Genomic DNA, 19,821 nt, shown 5'->3' with positions numbered 1-19,821 from the left:
AGCCCATGTGTGGGCCATGTTCTGGGCATTGCCATGTTGACAGCAGCAGTACAATAAACCTCATTAATGCAGAAATGGGTGGAGCACACATGGTTCTGTATGCGAGAAAAGACACATGAATCCGCTCCTCTCTTTGAGTCCGAAGGACTTAGCTTTGGTTCTGGAGTTTATTAAATCATATGATTGGGGAGTGCACAGTGGTTCTTCTAATGATTTACTTTGGTGTGTACATTGAAAGTTATGAGTTGCTTATTCTCTCAGTAATCATGCATTAAGTGGACCTATTGGATAAAACTACCGACAGCTGCTAAAAGTGCTAACGCTGTTAACGTGCAACATTAAATGTGACAAGAATTTCACTCAGCGCAAGTAACACAACAGAAACATCTCAGATGATCCATTAGGACGTTTCACTGCACAATAAGTCATATTATTCCACGTTTGTAATAAAATACTCCAAACAGACACAGCCGTACACTACTGAGCAACCTCTGCACTAAAGGATTCTACAAGAGACACTGGGCTCAGCTACTGTTGCTCAAATTGCCACACTCCCAAATTTACAGAACTTCATGACTTAAAATGTCTTAAACTAAGACGTCAGAAAAAAAAAATTCATAAGCGTTCATGAAGGAGAAAACCATCTATAGAAACCAAAACCATTTTTTGTACAAGCGTGTAAACCTGTTTATTTCTGCTCTAAAGCTGACCGCTTTAACACTGAGTCCTGTGGGAAGGAACTGCACTTATGGGTTGGCTTCATCTGATGTGATCAAAGTTTGATGCTTGGTGCTACGTCATGCATTTGCGCAGTGGCTGTTTATTTACACTAACATTGATGTCTGAACCATCATCATCACTGCACCAAAGAGCACAAACAGCACTACACTACTTGTGATATTGAGTCTGATCCTTTGTCTGTACAGGAATCTATCACAGCGTGTTCATGGGTTTGAGGAAAGCAGGAATGTTGTGTATTACAAAGTTTCTCAAGCTTCTTAGATGTTCCAACAACATAACAGATAAGATTCTCTTGTCTTGAATTGATGCGTCTGTTCTTGCTTTGCTGGATCTAGTTGCCAACTCCACAAAAGCCCAATGTGGATATCCACAAAACTTCAGATGCTCACCTTCCATGGTGATGGATTACACACTCATTGGAATTTTTCAGCCTTGTGGTATAGTGTCCTAATCACCCCAAGCCGATAATGTAGTTTATGGTAGAAATCAAATCCCAGAAACAGATTCTTCAACAGATATGTGTTGTTCTTGTTGGTTAATGTTGTATGTTATCTGCAATTTGTATGCTGCTGAAAAAAAAGGAGCCAAGAAGATAATGTTGACAAAGCAGTTAACCACAGATATAAACAGGTGTTACCTGACATAACAGTCCCTAGCAACTACAACCCCTGGCAATAATTATGGAATCACCGGCCTCAGAGGATGTTCATTCAGTTGTTTAATTTTGTAGAAAAAAAAGCAGATCAGACATGACACAAAACTAAAGTCATTTCAAATGGCAACGTTCTGGCTTTAAGAAACACTATAAGAAATCAGGAAGAAAAAAATTGTGGCAGTCAGTAACGGTTACTTTTTTAGACCAAGCAGAGGGAAAAAATATGGACTCAATTCTGAGGAATAAATTATGGAATCACCCTGTAAAATTATTTTTATTACAAATAAAAATGAATTATTACAAAGGAGAGGATTATCAAACTCTTAAAAGAGGGTAAATCATCACGCAATGTTGCAAAAGATGTTGGTTGTTCACAGTCAGCTGTGTATAAACTCTGGACCAAATACAAACAACATGGGAAGGTTGTTAAAGGCAAACATACTGGTAGACCAAGGAAGACATCAAAGCGTCAAGACAGAAAACTTAAAGCAGTGAAAAAAAGTGAAAAACAAAGAAAAGGGATACAACCAGGAGAAGTTAAATGGCAGTGCTAGGTAGAATTTTTTGGGGAAATGTAGATGACAGCAGCTCATGAATGGATGAAGGATGCAGAAGGATGCAGAAGATGCAGATAAATTCCTGCTCTTACAAACTGGGGCAGTTTAAAAAAAATCTGGTTTTTGGCCTCTGTGCCAACATGTTGCTGTTTAGAAAGTACAAATTACATGAAGCTCATGAACATCTTTGCAGCAGCTGGATGTTAAATCTACTTATTCACAAAGGTAAGCACATAATGCTCTTCTTAAACCATTATCAAACAGAATGCAAAGTAGACAGCGGGCCATCAGAGTGTTATGCTTCATTTAGAAAGTAGCGTAGTCCCCTGATTGGTTTTAGACACTGACATTATTAATTGATCATAAGGTTGATAATTAAGAAAAACAGTATTGTTCTCCCAAATCTTCTGTCCCATTAGTCAGATAATCTGCTAAGTAGTGAAATACCATTTCAACAAGAATTCATTTAAAGGGGAAAGAGCAGCATATGCTACAAATACTTTCTGATCTTAACTTGTTTTTACTTATTTTTTGGGGGGGCAAACTGTGGACTTGAGGCATCTCCTGACAAACTAAAGCATGCTGTTCAGCGGTTCTTTGAATTTTTAACATGTACCTGATGTATATTACTTCAACAACGGGCATTTCATGTAATCAACTGTAAAAATGCATGTTTATTGTTGTTCACAAACAAATGATGTCATTTGGATTGAGTGTATATTATTGGAAATTTAGATTTTTGTACATTAAACTGGTGTACATAGCTACTATTTCTTACACACACACACACACACACCAATGTATGACGAAGGTAATTTCAAACAGTTACTATAGATGCTCAAAAACCTGTACACAAACACATTTCCAATGGACCAAGGAAATATGCTTGGTGAAAACGTTTTTAACATTTTAAGTATATCTAAGTTTTTGTTTTCAAGTTCCCGCATGTCACCATGATTTTGACAAGCCCTGTAAGAAGCCAATCAAGATACCAGTTCCATAAAATCAATTCAAGCTTTAAGCCTAAGTTTACGAATGTTAGGGAAAGGGTGGGGTTTCAATTAATGGTATTTTAAATTAGACTTTTCATTAATGGGCCTTTATTCATTATACAAAACAGATGACATTGAATAATTCTCATGTTCACAAGCTACTCCTGAAAGTATGCAGAACTGTGATAGCTGTGATAGTAATCTAGTCTTTAAAAATATATTCCATGTGCAACAATCTGCTATCAACTCTGCTATAATTATTAAAACTACGTTATTTACTAATAACTACGTTAATTATTAAAACTCGTATATGATGTTTAACATAAACAAAATAGAACACGTGGACATGGTTCATGTTGTGACACCTTTCAGCTGAATGTCATACAATCTTGTAGCCTGCAGGGCAACATCAATGGAAAACCACGCAAAAACAAATAAAAAATGTTTATTTATTCATATAATTTTATAATTATAAATATAATTAAAATAATATAATTAAAATAATTTCAACTGATTAAACATACTGCTGCCACCTCCTCAGTGACGTACTCTACAATTACCTATTACAATCGTAACATATGATGATTTCAAGTATAGACCTTCTGGAATAGAAGCAGTTACTCTACATTTCAAACCAAAAGGCAATCGTTAGACAACAAAGGAATTTGCTGTGTGATGATTGCCTTTTGGCATTAAAACTCACAGTAAATTCATGCCAAAAGGCAATTGTTGTCTGACGATTGTCTTTTGGCATGAAAACTGCAGTAATGGCTTCAATTCCAGAAGGTCAATACTGTAAATTTTTTATAGTCTAACAAACTGTTACAGTGAGGAAACTTGCAACAGTGGATCAAATACTTATTTGTCTCACTGTATAAATGTTGTCATAACACTGTGATATATTTAAAATAATCTCAGCTGATGTGTTAATATATATATGTTGATCTGAATACAAAATATTTTTCTGGAACTTTCAGATTTCTATGCCAGATGTTATCAGAGCCCTTTCTGCTCTTGCAATAATACTAGTTACAGAGGTCAAGATATGACTGACAGGTATGAAATAAAAATTTCATTTACAACCCTAATTCCAATGAAGTTGGGACGTTGTGTAAAATGTAAATAAAAACAGAACACAATGATTTGCAAATCCTCTTCAACCTATATTCAATTGAATACACCATAAAGACAAGATATTTAATGTTCACACTGTTTTTGTGCAAATATTTACTCATTTTGAAATGGCTGCCTGTAACACATTTCAAAAAAGCTGAGACAGTGGTATGTTTACCACTGGGTTACATCACCTTTCCTTCTAACAACACTCAATAAGCGTTTGGGAACTGAGGACACTAACTGTTGAAGCTTTGTAGGTGGAATTCTTTCCCATTCTTGCTTGATGTACGACTCCAGTTGTTCAACAGTCCAGGGTCTCTGTTGTCGTATTTTGCGCTTCATAATGCGCCACACATTTTGAATGGGCAACAGGTCTGGACTGCAGGCAGGCCAGTCTAGTACCTGCACTCTTTTACTACGAAGCCACGCTGTTGTAACACGTGCAGAATGTGGCTTGGCATCGTCTTGCTGAAATAAGCAGGGACGTCCCAGAAAAAGACGTTGCTTGGATGGCAGCATGTGTTGCTCCAAAACCTGGATGTACTTTTCAACATTTATGGTGCCATCACAGATGTGTAAGTTGCCCATGCCATGGGCACTAACACACCCCCATACCATCACACATGCTGGCTTTTGAACTTCACGCTGGTAACAATCTGGATGGTCTTTTTCCTCTTTTGTCCGGAGGCCACGACGTCCATAATTTCCAAAAATAATTCGAAATGTGGACTCAGACCACAGCACGCTTTTCCACTTTTCCACTGCAATGCCACCTGAGTATCGAAGGTCACGGGCATTCAATGTCGGTTATCGGCCTTGCCGCTTACATGTAGAAGGTTCTCCAGTTTCTCTGAATCTTCTGATTATATTATGGACTGTAGATGATGGAATTCCTAAATTCCTTGCAAGTGAACATTGAGAAACATTGTTCTTCAACTGTTGGACTATTTTTTCATGCAGTTGTTCACAAAGTGGTGATCCTTGCCCCATCTTTGCTTGTGAACGGCTGAGCCTTTTGGGGATGCTCCCTTTATACCCAATCATGACACTCACCTGTTTCCAATTAACCTCTTCACCTGTGGAATGTTCCAAACAGGTGTTCTTTGAGCATGAACACATAACAGGCAGGCACTAAAATGCATGATTTCAGGCTTTACAAATGTTTTTAACTGTTAAGCTTCATTCACTATGCCTGCAAAAATATGTTAGTGGTCTAAAAGTTATCGGAACTAAGTTTAACAGAGGTTAATTGGTCCGATGACAGTTTTCAAAGTTAGCTGAAAAGCTAATCAGCTAACAAAAAAGTTAGTTTCGCTAATTAGCAGTTAGCAGATTATCAGAACTGTGCGCACCACTATATTTTATATATATATATATATATATATATATATATATACTCAACAAAAATATAAACGCAACACTTTTGGTTTTGCTCCCATTTTGTATGAGATGAACTCAAAGATCTAAAACTTTTTCCACATACACAATATCACCATTTCCCTCAAATATTGTTCACAAACCAGTCTAAATCTGTGATAGTGAGCACTTCTCCTTTGCTGAGATAATCCATCCCACCTCACAGGTGTGCCATATCAAGATGCTGATTAGACACCATGATTAGTGCACAGGTGTGCCTTAGACTGTCCACAATAAAAGGCCACTCTGAAAGGTGCAGTTTTGTTTTATTGGGGGGGGATACCAGTCAGTATAGATCGCATAGAGTTGATCAGGTTGTCAATTTTAACCTGTGGAATGTTGGTCCACTCCTCTTCAATGGCTGTGCGAAGTTGCTGGATATTGGCAGGAACTGGTACACGCTGTCGTATACGCCGGTCCAGAGCATCCCAAACATGCTCAATGGGTGACGTGTCTGGTGAGTATGCCGGCCATGCAAGAACTGAGACATTTTCAGCTTCCAAGAATTGTGTACAGATCCTTGCAACATGGGGCCGTGCATTATCCTGCTGCAACATGAGGTGATGTTCTTGGATGTATGGCACAACAATGGGCTTCAGGATCTCGTCACGGTATCTCTGTGCATTCAAAATGCCATCAATAAAATGCACCTGTGTTCTTCGTCCATAACAGATGCCTGCCCATACCATAACCCCACCGCCACCATGGGCCACTCGATCCACAACATTGACATCAGAAAACCGTTCACCCACACGACGTCACACACGCTGTCTGCCATCTGCCCTGGACAGTGTGAACCGGGATTCATCCGTGAAGAGAACACCTCTCCAACGTGCCAAACGCCAGCGAATGTGAGCATTTGAACACTCAAGTCGGTTACGACGACAAACTGGAGTCAGGTCGAGACATCGTTGAGGACGACGAGCATGGAGATGAGCTTCCCTGAGACAGTTTCTGACAGTTTGTGCAGAAATTCTTTGGTTATGCAAACCGATTGTTTCAGCAGCTGTCCGAGTGGCTGGTCTCAGACGATCTTGGAGGTGAACATGCTGGATGTGGAGGTCCTGGGCTGGTGTGGTTACACGTGGTCTGCGGTTGTGAGGCTGGTTGGATGTACTGCCAAATTCTCTGAAACGCCTTTGGAGACGGCTTATGGTAGAGAAATGAACATTCAATACACGAGCAACAGCTCTGGTTGACATTCCTGCTGTCAGCATGCCAATTGCACGCTCCCTCAAATCTTGCGACATCTGTGGCATTGTGCTGTGTGATAAAACTGCACCTTTCAGAGTGGCCTTTTATTGTGGGCAGTCTAAGGCACACCTGTGCACTAATCATGGTGCCTAATCAGCATCTTGGTATGGCACACCTGTGAGGTGGGATGGATTATCTCAGCAAAGGAGAAGTGCTCACTATCACAGATTTAGACTGGTTTGTGAACAATATTTGAGGGAAATGGTGATATTGTGTATGTGGAAAAAGTTTTAGATCTTTGAGTTCATCTCATACAAAATGGGAGCAAAACCAAAAGTGTTGCGTTTATATTTTTGTTGAGTGTATATATACACATATATACATATATATACACATATATACAAATACACATATATATATACATATATACATAAACATATGCGAGGTCTGTGAGAAAACTATCCGACCTTTTTATTTTTTTCAAAAACTATATGGATTTGAATCATGTGCGCTTGCATCAGACAAGCTTGAACCTTCGTGCGCATGCGTGAGTTTTTTCATGCCTGTCGGTTGCGTCATTCACCTGTGGGCAGGCTTTGAGTGAGCACTGGTCCACCCCCCTCGTCAGATTTTTATTGTTTAGGAATGGCGGAGCGACTGCCGCTTTGTTCCATGAAAATGTTTTCAGAAACTCTGCCAGACAGCCAGATGGAAACCATTTGGAAGATTCAGACGGCTTTCGGTGGCTTTTCAGTCGAGTGAGTATCCGAGAAATTGTTTAACAGCTGGGCATGTTCCAACTTGTCCTGTGAGACTTCCAACACGGAGGTGTTGTTTGTCCCGCGCCATGAGCGGCTGCGTCGCGAAGCACGAATCCGTCCGCACATCTTTCATTACAAAATCTCCTTTAACAGTGGAATGTGCCGATAAAGTGCTGACCCCGACCTCTTCTGAAACTTCTCTGCTTGTCACATGATGTCCTGCATCAACAGAGCCTTAAATTTGGAAGTGATCTGCTCGTTCTAGCCTGTCGATGGCCGCTCGGGGTGTGGTGCGCCCTCCGCCGCCATGGGCCCTTTTTAATCCAGTTTTAATGGTCCTTAATCCGTGTGATACCGATAGAATCTTCACCGAAAGCCATCTGAATCTTCTAAATGGTTTCCATCTGGCTGTCTGGCAGAGTTTCTGAAAACATTTTCATGGAACAAAGCGGCAGTCGCTCCGCCATTCCTAAACAATAAAAATCTGACGAGGGGGGTGGACCAGTGCTCACTCAAAGCCTGCCCACAGGTGAATGACGCAACCGACAGGCATGAAAAAACTCACGCATGCGCACGAAGGTTCAAGCTTGTCTGATGCAAGCGCACATGATTCAAATCCATATAGTTTTTGAAAAAAATAAAAAGGTCGGATACTTTTCTAACAGACGTCGTACACACACACACACACACACACACACACACACACACACACACACACACACACACACAGTTGTGCTCAAAGGTTTACATACGCTGCCAAAATTTTTGATTTTTTTTTTTTGCCCATTTTTCACAAATATGAATGATAACACAAAAATGTTTTTTTCACTCATGGTTAGTGGTTGTGTGAAGCCATTTACTGTCAAACAAAGTAAAGGTTCTGGAGTGGCCATCTCAGTCTCCTGACCTCAATATCATTGAGTCAGTCTGGGGAGATCTTAAACGTGCATTCATGCAAGACACCCCAGGAATTTACAGGAACTAGAGGCTGTTTGCCAAAAAAAATGCAACTTACACCTCCGGCAGAGCTTCTTTGGCAACCCTGTGGAGGTTGGGGGCACTGAACCAGAATGGGCAAGGTTCAAAGCTTCCATTGCTGAAGCTGCAGCGGGGAGCTGTGGCCTGAAGGTCTTAGGTGCTTCAAGGGGTGGCACCCCTTGAACACCATGGTGGACACCGGTGGTCAGGGAAACTGTCCGACTGAAGGAGTCCTTCCAGGATTTATTATCTCTGAGGACTCTGGAGGCACTTGCAAGGCAAAGCAGAAGGTGTGTGAGGTGTTCAGAGCAACCATGGAGAAGGACTTTCGGTCAGCACCAAGGTGCTTCTGGCAGACCGTGAGGCACCTCAGGAGGGGAAAACAGGGAACCATCCAAGCTGTCAACAGTAAGGATGGGACTCTGTTGCTTTCAATTAAGGATGTAATCTGGTGCTGGAAGGAACACTTTCAGGAACTCCTGCATCAGACAGGAGCGCCCTCTATTGTACGGGCAGAGCTGGAAGCTGATGGAGGATCAGTTTCCCTGGTGGAAGTCACTGAGGTAGTCAAACAACTCCGCAGTGGCAAGGCCCCAGAGGTTGATGAAAGCCATCCAGAAATGCTGAAGGCTCTGGGTGTGGAGAGATTGTCTTGGATGAGACGTCTCTTCAACACTGCATTGAGATCTGGGACAGTGCCTAAGGAGCGGCAAACTGGGGTGGTGGTCCCCATATTAAAAAATGGAGAACAGAGAATGCGTGCCAATTAAAGGGGCATCACACTACCCAGCCTCCCTGGTAAAGTCTACTCTAGCTGGAAAGGAGGGTTCGGCCGATAGTCGAACCTCTGACTGAAGAGGAACAATGCGGGTTCCGTCCTGGTCGTGGAACAACCGACCAGCTCTTTACTCTCACAAGGATCCTGGCGGGTGCCTGGGAGTATGCCCACCCAGTCTACATGTGTTTTGTGGACTTGGAGAAGGCGTATGATCGGATACCCTGGGAGATACTGTGGGAGGTGCTGCGAGAGTATGGAATGAGGGGATCCCTTCTCAGGGCCATTCGATCTGTGTACTCGCAAAGTGAGAGATGTGTCCGGGTACTTGGCACTAAGTCAGACTCGTTTCCGGTGGAGGTTGGCCTCCGCCAGGGCTACGACTTGTCACCAATCCTGTTTGTTATATTCATGGACAGGATATCGAGGCGTAGTCAAGGGGAGGAGGGTTTCCAGTTTGGTGGGCTCAGGGTCTCATCACTGCTTTCTGTAGATGTGGTCCTGTTGCCTTCATCGGCCAGTGACCTCCAACACTCACTGGATCGGTTCGCAGCTGAGTATGAAACGGCTGGGATGAGGATCAGCACCTCTAAATCTGAGGCCACGGTTCTCAGCAGGAAACTGATGGACTGCCTACTCCGGGTAGGGAATATGGCCTTGTCACAAGAGACAAACTAACACATTCACACCCACACGCACAATTTAAAGTTTCCAATCCACCTAACCTGCATGTCTCTGGATGTGGGAGGAAGCCGGAGTACCCGAAGAGAACCCACGCAAACACAGGGTGGACATGGAAACTCCACACAGAAAGGCCACAGGTGGGAATGGATCCCACGACCTTCTCACTGTGATGTAACAGTGCTAACCACTAAGCCACTGTGCTATAAAAATTAAAATATTTATATATTAAATGACTAATACTTCTATAGTGATATAGTTCTGTGTGTGTTTGAAGGTTTTTGAACAGCTTTTGAGCTGGAAGCATCAGCTGTAAGTTTGTGAGAAATTTTATAAAAAGAAAAAGAAAAAAGACATACATGATGCATGTCACTTCCACTGCAAAGGTGATTGTCAATTTATTTTGTTTAGTTTAATAAGAAGTTGTAGTTTTGTGTAAATTACAATGTTTAAAACAAGTCCCAGTGGAGCCTGGTAGCAAAAGATGTGTACATGAGTAACAAGGGTTACGAAAATATTCTTATCTACAAACCCACAGGGCACACGTGATCCACCTTTCCTTTATTTTGGCCCACTTCGGCAAGTGCTTTTATTATATTGAAATTTCATTATAGATTTAGAAATTAAATTTTCTGTAAAATATAATACATTTAACTGAAATTGTATGTAATTCACACAAAAAATATTTGTTGTCTGCGGCTTTGCATATAGATTGATTTATAGCCAAAAGCAAAAATATGGTCACTTCTGTTCTTAAGGGAAGGGAATAACAAAGACGGATCTAAAAAAAATTCCTCATGAGAGATGGCACAATAGCACCACCCTACCCACACTCCCCCGCCCAACCCACACCTGCTAAAATTTTCCATGGGGGCTGCAAGAGGCCATTTTGGATTCTGCTTCACTCGCTCCTATGACACCTAATTGTCATATTCTAAAACAGATAATATCCTGGTTCCATGAAAGCATTGTCAGAGTCTTACTATTGTTGTTAGATTTTTTGTTGTTGTTGTTTTTGTAAACGGAATCGTGTGATGAAAAATGACACTAATGTTCAGATGCTTCTGCAGAAAAAAGGTAAGATTTAAAAAAGTATGGCAAAATACCTTCATGCAAGACATCTCTCAGGGTGACTCTCTCCCGTGAAATGGCAATGTCTTTCACCTTGGCTTTGGCTTCTGTTAGAGTGACGCTCCTCAGGTCGTTCTTCTCTATGCGGAGAGTTGGGTAACCTGGGACAGATAAAAACACAGACTCATGTTAAAAGGCACAGTGACTCAAATGGATACACAAGTTAGATTTGAAACAAAAACTGAGAATGCAATCACTCTATAACTGAAAGTCAAATGCTGACTTTCAACACTGATGACAACCAACTGATGCTGCAAATATACAGAAGTGAGACAAATTAAAGGAAAAAAACAACATTATCTTAGTAAGGTGTGGGCACCACCACAAGTCACCAGAACAGCTTCAATCTGCCTTGGCATTAATTCTACAAGTCTTTGGATCGCTGCTGGAGGGATGGAACACCATTCTTTCAAACAATATACACTCATTTGGTGTTCTGGTGGAGAGTACTGTGGAACATGTTGGACCAAACCTGACCAAACCTCCCACAGGTGTTCGTCTGTTATGATCTGGTTATGGATGTTACTCCCGATAAAAGAGCAGGGGCACAAGATAGAGGAGGAAGCGTGTACTGAGGTATATTTGGATGACAGAGGAGAGGATGCAAATAAACAAAAGGCATTCTTGATCTGACTGCAGGCAAAGTTTGGCAGGAAATGCAGCAGAGCCTCTTAGGGCAAATAATTGGTAAGCTTTCTACATTGACTGGCCACTTTTTTGCTAGTGCCGCTGTCACAGACCGAACAGTCCACCCTAAAAATTGGTCCGCCCTACCTTCACTGCACATGCATCATTAGCTGCGGTTCACTGATTTTCACCTCGTTTCTGCTTAAAACAGCACTCCAGTCATCATCTATCTCAGTGACAGATATCTGAAGCTTTTATAAAACAAAGATTTCCACATAAATTCAGCATTATTTCATCAGAAAAGACAGAGGAAGAGATTAGAACACCGTAGCTACACGAGCTGCTAGCTGATGCGTTCACTGCGCGTCGGTCATTTCAAAGCGTCACCAAGAATCGCCTCGTTTCTGCTTAAAACTGACTTTAGAATGATTTGAGAGGTTTTATCTTGTCATGTATGGTTAATAATCCCATTAATCCATTTGCTCGCTTTGGGTGAAGAGACGCTGTCTCAGAGCTCCGAAATGATGCATGCCCAGTGGAGGCAGTGCGGACCAATTTTTAGGGGCGGACCTTTGGTCTGCGACACCAGGTTGGACCCCCTTTTGTCTTCAGAACCACCTTAATTCTTCATGGCATAGATTCAACAAGGTGTTAGAATCAGTCCTCAGAGATAATGGTCCATATTTACATAGCGATACGATACGAAAACCTTTTGCCCACAAAGCGGAAATTCATCTTTGGTTTCATCACTGAAACACTGACATTGATGGCATCATGCATTCAACCCATTCTCCTCTGACATCAACAAGGCATTTTTGTCAACACAGCTTCCACTCAGTGGACAGCTCGTCTTTTTTTCAGACCATTCTCTGTAAAACCCTAGAGATGGTTGTGTGTGAAAATCCCAGTAGATCAGTTGTTTCTGAAATACTCAGACCAGCTTGTCAGGCACCAACAACCATACCAGTTTCAAAGTCACGTAAATAAACTTTCTTCCCCATTCTGATGCTTTGTCTGAACTAAAGTAAGTTGTCTTCACCATGTTTAGATACCCAAATACATTGAGTTGCTGCCATGTGATTGGCAGATTAGCTACAGTTGTATGCAATAGTTTGGGCACCCCTGATAATTTTCATGATTTTCTTTTTTATGTCTAGAGCAGAAATTTCAGTTAAATATATCATATAGCAGATGAACACACTGATATTTGAGAAGTGAAATGAAGTTTATAGTATTTACAGAAAGTGTGCAATAATTATTTAAACAAAATTGGGCACCCTTGTCATTTTATTGATTTGAATACATGTAGCACTACTGGACCACAAAATTGGTTTGGTAAGCTCACTGACCTTTGGCCTCCTTACACAGGTGAATCAAATCATGAGAAAGGGTATTTAAGATGGGCCTTTGCAAATGTTTCCCTTCTTTGAGTGGCAACATGGGAGCCTCTAAACAGCTCTCAAATTATCTGGAAACAAAGATTGTTCAACATCATGGTATAGGGGAAGGATACAAAAAGCTATCTCAGTGAATTTCAGCTGTCAGTTTCCACTGTGAGGAACATAGTGAGGAAATGGAAGACCGCAGGCACAGTACTAGTTAAGGCCCGAAGTGGCAGGCCAAGAAAAATCTCAGATAAGCTGAAGCGAAGATGTGATCTTCATGCAGATAGTGTCTCTGTGCATCGTTCAACTATACAGCGTACTTTGCACAAAGAGATGCTGTATGATGCTGTAATGCAGAAGAAGCCTTTTCTGCGTACACACCACAGAGTCACTTGAGGCATGCTAAAGCACATTTGGACAAGCCAGCTTCATTTCAGAATAAGGTGCTGTGGACTGATGAAACAAAAATTGAGTTATTTGGACATAACAAGGGGCGGTATACATGGCTGAAAAAGAACACAGCATTCCAAGAAAAACACTTGCTACCTACATTAAAATTTGGAGGTGGTTCCATCATGCTGTGCAGCTGTGTGGCCAGTGCAGGTACTGGGAATCTTGTTAAAGTTGACATGGATTCCAGTCAATACCAGCAGATTCTTGAGAACAATGTTTATGAATCAGTGACAAAGTTGAAGTTGCGTCGGGGCTGGATCTTTCAACTGTTCAAAATCGACTGGGGCATTCATGCAGAGGAACAAGTACAACATTCTGGAATGGCCATCAGTCCCCAGACCTGAATAATATTGAAAATAAAGGTGCACCGATCGATCGGCCACCGATCATTATCGGCCGATCACGCCTTGATCGATGTGATCGGTGATCGGCAAAATGGGCCGATCAAAAGGACCAATAACAACAGTGCAGGCAGTAGCGCAGGGAGCCCTTGGTCCTGTCATGACACGCCCAGCCAAGAGCATGTAGTTTCAAAATGGCTTCGCCGGTTTGGACTTTTTTTTCCGGTGTCAAAAATAGACACGAAATTTGCTATTTGCAACACTTGCGACAAGGCTATCCCTCGAGGAGGAGTAAACCCAAAAACCTCCAATACTACAAACCTAATTAGACATTTGAAGAGTTGTGACTCGACAAAATACCAGGAGTTTCAAAAAACGGCTAGCTCTCGAGCAGAGCAGAAGCCGGACCCGACAAAGAACAAACAATTTGCACAACCTTCAGTTACAGAGACACTACAGCGGCAGCAACCATACAGCAAAGATGGTAAGAAACAAAAAGAAATATCCTCTAAAATCATGGAGTTTATTTGCCTCTGCCACCAGCCTGGCTCTGAGAGATCTAAATAGACTGCTGTGTAATGAATGGAACCACACTGCCATCTAGTGGATATCCAGTGTGAGTGACTGTTTCTGAATCAGTAGGCATTTGTCTGTGGATCTGTGGATTTCGTGAAAAGAATGTTTCAAAATTACGTCACAGAAGAAAGCGATGAATGCATGTAATTGGTGATCCACAAATGCTGAAACTCAATTCACAAATACAATTTCCAGTTTTACAAATGTAATTTATTTTTTTTACAAATTAATTTTATATTTGCAAATACAACATTGTTTGCAAAGGCCAATTTACAAGTTACAAATATGAAATTTGCATTTGTGAATATCAGAGCACATTTGCAAATCAATGATTATTTGTAGATCACTCTGTGTTTTTAACCCCATAGAATGAGGGCTGTATTTTACATTCTCTACATTCTTTATGTAGGCTGTAACCTGAGCAACATGAAACATGGAAAAAAGCTTGCTGGTAGAACAAAGTCAGTGTAATAAAACAAAAGTTGGCAGTTTATTCTAGTGTCTTTATTTGAATGCATGTTTTTTGTTTTCATCATTAAGTTTTAATGCAAAAATAGTCCTATACATTAGACCTATATTCTTATTTTGGGCATGATCCAAATGTGTACTTGATCGGTATCGGCCTTGATCAGTATCGGCCGATCAAAATTTCAGTGATCGGCCTAAAAAATCCTGATCGGTGCACCTCTAATTGAAAATCTGTGGTGTGATTTTAAGCGGGCTGTCCATGCTCAGAAACCAACAAACCTGAGATGTTTTGTTAAGAAGAATGGTCCAAAATACCTTCAACCAGAATCCAGACTCTCATTGGAAGCTATAGGACATGTTTAGAGGCTGTTATTTCTGCAAAAGGAGGATCTACTAAATAATGATATTTTTTTTTCTGTTGGGGTGCCCAAATTTATGCACCTGCCTAATTTTGATTTAAATCAAATCAAATCAATTTAATTTATATAGCGCCAAATCACAACAAACAGTTGCCCCAAGGCGCTTCATATTGCAAGGCAAAGCCATACAATAATCACAGAAAAACCCCAACGGTCAAAACGACCCCCTATGAGCAAGCACTTGGCGACAGTGGGAAGGAAAAACTCCCTTTAACAGGAAGAAACCTCCAGCAGAACCAGGCTCAGGGAGGGCAGTCTTCTGCTGGGACTGGTTGGGGCTGAGGGAGAGAACCAGGAAAAAGACATGCTGTGGAGGGGAGCAGAGATCAATAATTAATGATTAAATGCAGAGTGGTGCATACAGAGCAAAAAGAGGTGAATAGAAAGAAACAGTGCATCATGGGAACCCCCCAGCAGTCTAAGTCTATAGCAGCATAACTAAGGGATGGTTCAGGGTCACCTGATCCAACCCTAACTATAAGCTTTAGCAAAAAGGAAAGTTTTAAGCCTAATCTTAAAAGTAGAGAGGGTGTCTGTCTCCCTGATCTGAATTGGGAGCTGGTTCCACAGGAGAGGAGCCTGAAAAGCTGAAGGCTCTGCCTCCCGTTCTACTCTTACAAACCCTAGGAACTACAAGTAAGCCTGCAGTCTGAGAGCGAAGCGCTCTATTGGGGTGATATGGTACTACAAGGTCCCTAAGATAAGATGGGACCTGATTATTCAAAACCTTATAAGTAAGAAGAAGAATTTTAAATTCTATTCTAGAATTAACAGGAAGCCAATGAAGAGAGGCCAATATGGGTGAGATATGCTCTCTCCTTTTACTTTTACTTTACTTTCTGTAAATCCTATAATCTTAATTTCACTTCTCAAATATCACTGTGTTTGTCTCCTATATGATATATTTAACTGACATTTCTGATCCAAACAACTAATGACTTATAAAGGAAAATCATGGAAATCATCAGGGGTGCTCAAACGTTTGCATACAACTGTATTTGTGTTAACGAGCATCTGAACATGTGTATCTAATAAAGTGGCAGGTGAGTGTCCTTTGAACCTCTCTGAATACAGCAACAGTTTGAGCCATGAGGCATTTCCCTTCTACATTTGTTTCAAGGGTAGAGATGGATCTGACAATTGGACTTTGAGTCTCCTCGATGGTGCATTATGATGCTGTGATCTTGATGATTAATCAAACAGTAAGAAGAGTTGCTGTTCTCAGAATAACAGTCACAGAAACAGGTCTGTGATTACACAGACAGCCATTTTAGCTCGTGTGCCAGCTTAAGGATTTGGTCAAGTAGAACAGTGGGCTGGGCAAAGTGAGCTGAGAACAGCATCCAAAGCAGTGTTTCAACAACATTTAGACCTCTGCTGTTCTGGAGCTTCTGTTCATCCTGACTTAGATGATGCTGCTGGACAGGAAGAATTCCTGCTGGAGAGGTTGAGCACACAGTCTGATTGACATTCCCTGTCTCTGGCTCACTGTGAGGTCCAGGGGAGTATCTGACAAGTCAGACAAATAAGAGGTCATCCTTGGGGTGTGCTAGAATAGATAGAATAGAATAGAATGCCTTTTATTGTCATTATACAATGTACAACGAGATTAAAAGCCAACTCCAAAATCAGTGCAGTGCTCCTTGGTAAACTGATGTATCGTTTCTGGGCAACCAGAGGGATGCTTGCATCACATCCTAAGAACACATCCTTTTTGTTAAACACAGCTTGGAGCAACCTATGAGCTAACTGGCTGCTCTCAGTGGCATTTGGTGACTGAGAGGGAGAGTAATCCAAAAAGAAAGAGGAAGTGATGTGGCTACAGGCACATAGTCACTGAGCTCATCCAGGGGAAGGTTGCGAAATGTACAGTGTGAGCACCTCAGGTCAGTTATCCACTTCTTTGGGTTCACAGTCATCAAATAAACTGAGGTCTCAAAGTAACATTGGGCCATAGATTCCCTCCAGAATGCTTTCAAACCAGATGTAATGTATCAGTTTGTGCCATCAAGAATTGAGTTCCTGTCTGCACACTTTCCTTTCGGCCGTGCATTTGGAGCTACGACACTGCGGTGAATGTGTTACTCCACAGCATATGATTCATATCTTACTCATCAAACCAATCGGTGAGCTCTTGTGCCCAATCCTGGATATAACCATTTCACCCACAATAGAAATGTTTCATCATATGGTCAAAATGATCACCAAGAACAACATTGAGTTGATTTGAATCAACCTGCTAAAAGGTCAAATGGACTGACATCATACCAGCATTTACATTTGTTGCTTTCCTCTTTTCAGAATTTTCCTGTAATTTGTTATCACCCAGATTTATTGACTTAAGGACACAATGCAAAGCAGCCCACAAACACGAGAATGAATCAGCTCGACTTACAGGGTTATTCAATATAAAATTTCCATTACATACACTCCCTACTTTCTCACAGTCACTAGCTGTGTGTCTTTGAACTCATAAGTGTGATTACACACAAAGTTTCCTAGAGTTTCTCAAAAAAAAAAAAAAAAAAAAAAGTGTTTGAACACAACCCTTTCATGGCACCACACAAGAGTAATAAACTGCACACTTTAGAGCAGTTAAAGAAACAAGATGAATTTATATAATGTGCATCCAGGAGGAAATACCAATCTAGGACTGGTCACTGCTGCCACCTAGAGGTTAAACTAGAGAATAAAGAAAGAAAACATACATCTCCATCAACAGAAGATCCCAGGTTCATTTCTGACATGGCCCTTTCTGTGTGGAGTTTGCATGTCCGTCCCATGTTTGTGTGGGTTCCCTCCGGGGGCTCCGGCTTCATCCCCCTCCCAAAGGCATGCAGGTTTGGTGAACTGGTGACTCAAAAGTGACAGTAGGTGTAAGTGTTAATGTGGCTGTCTGCGTATGTGTCGGCCCTGCAACGGGCTGATGGCCTGTCCAGAGTGAACCTCATCTCTCACCCAAAGACCGCTGGGATCAGCTCCAGCCACCCCGCGACCATTAACCAGAATAAGCGGGTTTAGAAAATGGATGGATGGCTTCATATTATGACTTCTTTGTGACTTTATCATCAAAGCACTTACACCAATCACACACAGATATTTTACTGATTAATGTAAGATTTTAAATCAAAACTTCTGCCATACTGGTCATTCCTTCTTATGAGTTAGATCATGTATCTGTAAAGTATGTTTATTACAGATGCCAGTGTGGGGATCAAATTTGTGCACGTGTCAAAGTACCTTAAGTGTGAGCAAGCTGACAACCAAAGATGGAGCCTATTCCAGCAAACACAGGGTGAGACGCAGGTTACACATACACAGGACACCAGTCTATCACAGGCCGCGTATAGGGGGACAAACACATTTGGCACTCGCACGCAGACCTATGGTCAATTTAAAGTTTCCATTTCACCTAACCTGCATGTTTTTTGAAGTGTGAGAAAGCCACAGCACCCGGAAGGAACCCACGCAAACTCAGGCAGATACGCAAACCTCCATAGAAAGTTGCTATGAGGCAACAGTGCTAACCACTAAGCCACCGTGCCGCCTCAGTGCTAGATTCTGCTTTTTACTCACTGGAACTTACTTTTGGTTTCATGAGAGGGAACACCGGGGTTTTGAAATGAGGTGGCAGCAAGCTGGAGTATGGGAGCAGAACCAGGGTGATTATCTAATGAGGAGAAGAGAAAAGGAGATGAAAAGTGATTTAATAGTAACCCAAACCCAAACAGGTAGATTGTGCAGATAAACACATTGTGCAAGCAGGACAAATTTCACAGCAAGAGGTGGGTAGTATCCACAAGGGGGCAACAGCAGCTCATATGATGATAATCAGGCAGAACATCAGTTAGTCAGATTTTCAGGGTTCCCAAACAAGATGCAAGTAAGAGTTAATGTGAAGACTCGTAAGAGAGAAGCTGGAATCAGTCAACACCTGTTCTTGATAATTTATGTTTTGTAGTTTAAGCAGAGCAGCGGACCTGCTTCACAGCTTAAACTGGGTTTAAGCTGTGACACACCTTAGTGGCAGCATCACCACCACTTCTCTAACTGCTCAGCAGCTGCACACAAAATATAGTCAGAATTCCTCACGGTGTTCCTACACAGACAGTGTCAAAGTCACAAAGAAGTCTGGAGGTGACTCCAATCAAACGCAGGTCATTCACAATCAATTCATGCTCAAGTATGCACATATGGCAAGAGGAAACAAACAAAAACAAAATCAAGTGTCCCTAAGGTGTCGAGCTTTGTCCTCTTCAGCTTTTATTTGGTTACACAGAAGGTTGTTCATAGTCTGCGTTATTTTTGAGCTCTTGTTTTTAACTTCATTGATTAAAAACATCTTAAACTAGGGATTTATTTAAAAACATTTACCGCTTGTACAGTTATCAAATATTTGTTAATTTATCGCAAGTCACATTGTCATTGCAACATTCCACACTGATACTGCACATGACAGGTTTTCCTCATGTTGTGTAGGCCGACCAGGCACTGTACATGGCTTTTTTGTTCCTCTAAGCTGGGACATTTAATATGACAATCTGCTTGTCGTTTG

At 41.4% G+C, this 19,821-nt stretch overlaps 1 protein-coding gene across 1 annotated transcript in view; it reads right to left on the bottom strand.

The window, feature by feature from the left end:
- The window catches only part of ryk (receptor like tyrosine kinase), a 203,943-nt gene that overhangs the window by 50,694 nt on the left and 133,428 nt on the right, over positions 1–19,821 (bottom strand). Inside the window, exon 9 of the mRNA XM_034180694.1 lies at positions 10,973–11,098. Coding sequence (XP_034036585.1) covers positions 10,973–11,098 — 126 coding nt within the window. The remainder of the gene's footprint in view (positions 1–10,972; positions 11,099–19,821) is intronic.

This window comes from Thalassophryne amazonica, chromosome 10 (genome assembly GCF_902500255.1).
Source record: "Thalassophryne amazonica chromosome 10, fThaAma1.1, whole genome shotgun sequence".
In the NCBI taxonomy this organism is placed as follows: Eukaryota; Metazoa; Chordata; class Actinopteri; order Batrachoidiformes; family Batrachoididae; genus Thalassophryne; species Thalassophryne amazonica.
The sequence above is the reverse complement of the archived record's forward strand: the minus strand, read 5'-3'. Positions and strand labels throughout refer to the sequence as shown.